The 3,361-nt window shown below is 34.1% G+C and overlaps 1 protein-coding gene across 1 annotated transcript in view; it reads left to right on the forward strand.

The window, feature by feature from the left end:
- The first annotated feature begins 2,426 nt into the window (after positions 1–2,426).
- LOC108688704 (mitochondrial import inner membrane translocase subunit TIM50-C-like) overlaps positions 2,427–3,361 on the forward strand; it is a 2,701-nt gene continuing 1,766 nt past the window's right edge. The window contains exons 1-2 of the mRNA XM_018195058.1: positions 2,427–2,655; positions 2,966–3,309. Of these exons, the coding sequence (XP_018050547.1) occupies positions 2,514–2,655; positions 2,966–3,309 (486 nt within the window). The 5' untranslated portion in view covers positions 2,427–2,513. The remainder of the gene's footprint in view (positions 2,656–2,965; positions 3,310–3,361) is intronic.

Below are 3,361 nucleotides of genomic sequence, written 5' to 3' on the forward strand. Positions count from 1 at the left end.
AATATAAATTACTTGACTAATAACTATTTAAATAATTTGTTTTATAATATAAATAATTAATGAAATATAAATAATTCATTAATTATTTTATATGATTTCGTACTTCCACATACACACACACATACACACACACATACACACACACATACACACGCACGTACGCATGCACGCACGCACGCACGCACGCACGCACGCACGCACGCACGCACACACGCACGCACACACGCACACACACACACACACACACACACACATACACACACACACACAAAATAAACTTTACAAGCTTCATAATAATAATTGCGTACATAATATAAATAATGATATAAAAATTGATATGCAGTCAAAAAAGAAACCTTAATTTAGTCCTTAAAAAATGATGTATTAACTGATTGAGAGTTTTTTTCATCAATCTTAGTTAAATTAATCAATGATTACATGGAGCTTATTTAGACCCAGTTTCACAAGTTAATGTTAAGTTTCATGGTTAACTTTTAATCGAGATTTAAAATAAGTTAAACCTCAGTTAAAAGTTAATCATGAATTGTGAAACTGGGCCTAATACCCGCTTCCAATATAGATTAACTTTAATCTCGGTTCAACTTACTCTTCGTCTTTTTCTAGGTTTAAAGATTAGAAAAAGAAGAGTAAATTGAATCGAGATTAAAGTTAATCTACGTTGGTAGAAATGGGCATAAATGAATCCCTTATAACTATCGGTTAACTAAATTAATCGAGGTTGGTGAAAGAGACCCTGATTCATATGTAAGTAGGTATACATACATTTATTATATGCATACAATAAAGATATAAATATTATTATTTTTATGAAATTCCAGTTCATGTATTTAAAAAATATCAATTTTCTATCATTATTTTATCATTATTTTATCATTATATTACATTATTATGTTATATTTTAATTTTATTAGTATTTCGCAAATAAATTAATATTGCTATTTCCTCTTTTAACTAGTTTTATTATATTCATTATTGATTTCGCATTCTCAATTTCATAAGATTTAGTAAAAATATTATTATGCCATATTAACAAATTCTTTCAATATAGATTCACTTGATAGACATGTAATACTACTTACAGCGATGGTTGGACATAACGAATGGCTGAACTACTGAAAGATAGTCTGTGTAATGTTGAACACGACAAAAAAATTTCCCCTCTCTTTTTTCCTCTTTTTTTTTCCTCTTGTAAATTCTTTTAAGGTTTCACCAATAGATTTAGCTTTCTTCTGTAATATAAAATAAATGTGTGATTTTGAAAGAACAGAATAATTGATTAATTCTTTTGAAAGCTTTCACGGGCGTTTTCTTCAGAGATGCCAAAGGATTACCGCCATATTGTGATCCATTGCTAATGTCGTTCGTGATCCTAAGACCGGATTCACATCTTGACGGAAAAACGGAAAATGGAAAAGCGGAAGTCAATCAGAACTCGCGGAAGTCAATCAGAACTCGCGGAAAGACAGAAGCAGACAAGCGAAATACCGCCTACTACTACTGCGAGTTCCGCTTTTCCGTCAAGGTATGAACGATATCGGACTTTATCGAAGCAAGGAGCACACTGATACTGTTATCAGTATGCTCCTCCCATTTCCCTGACGAAGTGAACGGCAAGGATATGGCGAAAACTCATAAACTTTTTGATACCGCTCTGAATTAATTAATTCACAAGAATTAAAGTGCAACATGAAATTTCGATCAAGCGATACTTCGGCCATTATCAAATACCTTGAATAAGGTACATATCGCGGATTTACGTAAGTATGATATTCAACGTCAGTGAAATGGACAAAATTTCGCAGCATATCGTTGAATTGTACCTTACTTACTTCTAGTCTTCTACCTGTTTCCGATTATCGTCTTTCTGAGAAGTTCCTTCCACACGAAATCACGACGTCGCGACGGACCGATCCATCACGGAAGATAATCGGGGCAAACTGAAATTGTTTGAAAAAAGAAGATGGCGTCTAACGCGCGCGTTCGCGATCGCGTCATCACGTGACTCTTCGACAAAACATCGCCCCGCGAAAACATGATCGATTCAAATCAAATATAAGAGCGAGAAGTTCAGAGTATCTCTTCGATCTCTTTTCAATATTTTTATTTTTCTTCAGTCTCTTTTCAATATTTTTATTAACTATTGCTTCGTATAAATATTGACAATTCATAATTAACATATAGAGATCATTAATGTATCAATAAAAATTGAATGCAATCCAAAAATTTCTAGGCTTTGTTAATCATATAACTCAATTATATGCGGCACACACACACGCGCGCGCGCGCGCGCGCGCGCGCGTGTGTGTGTGTGTGTGTGTGTGTCATACATTTTCCTCTAACAAGTACTCTCGATCGTTTATCCTCGATCGGGAAGATGGACACTCAGATTTATCGGCCGCGTGTGAAGTCTCGCCGGCCGGAAGATACAGGAGTACGTGCACTAGTGCAGTAATTCGCACCGAAAGGCGGAAAGCTCATGGTATCCTCAAATTATGGCCTTTGCGATGCGGAGTTTGCGAGTTTTGTGTAAAATATACAATGCGAACGCGGGAACGACATACTGTACTCTCCGACCGCCCCTTGGCCGAATATCGCTTATTCAATCAACGCGAAAACATCGCTACAGTACTGAAAGTGAGCATAACCATAACCTCTTTCTTGAAAGCGTGGGATCTTCTTACAATTAAAATTATTTTAATAGCAAATCGCACACGCCATTCACAACAGAAATATATAATGTCAATATTTAATAAAAATTAACGTTGATAGATGGAACTGTCAATTTTTATTTTTCTTATATCTCGGATGTAATATATGTGCATATTGCATGTGCAATTTAAAAAAATATTATGTCCTTGCTTTGACCTGAAGAAATTTATAAATATATGTATAAAAATATTTTAAATGTGTTTTTTATTTTATGAGCAAAATTTTTTATTTGCAGCAACAAATCGCCCAAAAATCACTAGTAATCTAACTAATATACAGTCTTCGATAAATGAAGCTGAATCATTGGTACAGGAAGCGACAGTTCACAAGAAACAAAGTGAACAACAAAAGGAAGATGAGGAAGAAAAAGCAAATCGTGAAAGATCAAAAAAAATGATGAACTATGGGTTTGCAGCGTTTGGTGTGTTTATGGGTATTGGCTTCACTTATTTAGTTTATGAACTAGGAAGACCTAACTATGATGAACATGGGAATGTCATCGAGGATGAATTTTCCAATTTACCATTCTTTGAACAAATTTACAAGAGAGTCAAGAGGGAGCTCAATTATTATACAAGAGTACGAGGCTTTTATGATTAATTATATTTATATTTGTAATGTATATATATAT

This window comes from Atta colombica, unplaced genomic scaffold (genome assembly GCF_001594045.1).
Source record: "Atta colombica isolate Treedump-2 unplaced genomic scaffold, Acol1.0 scaffold238, whole genome shotgun sequence".
NCBI classification, from domain to species: Eukaryota; Metazoa; Arthropoda; class Insecta; order Hymenoptera; family Formicidae; genus Atta; species Atta colombica.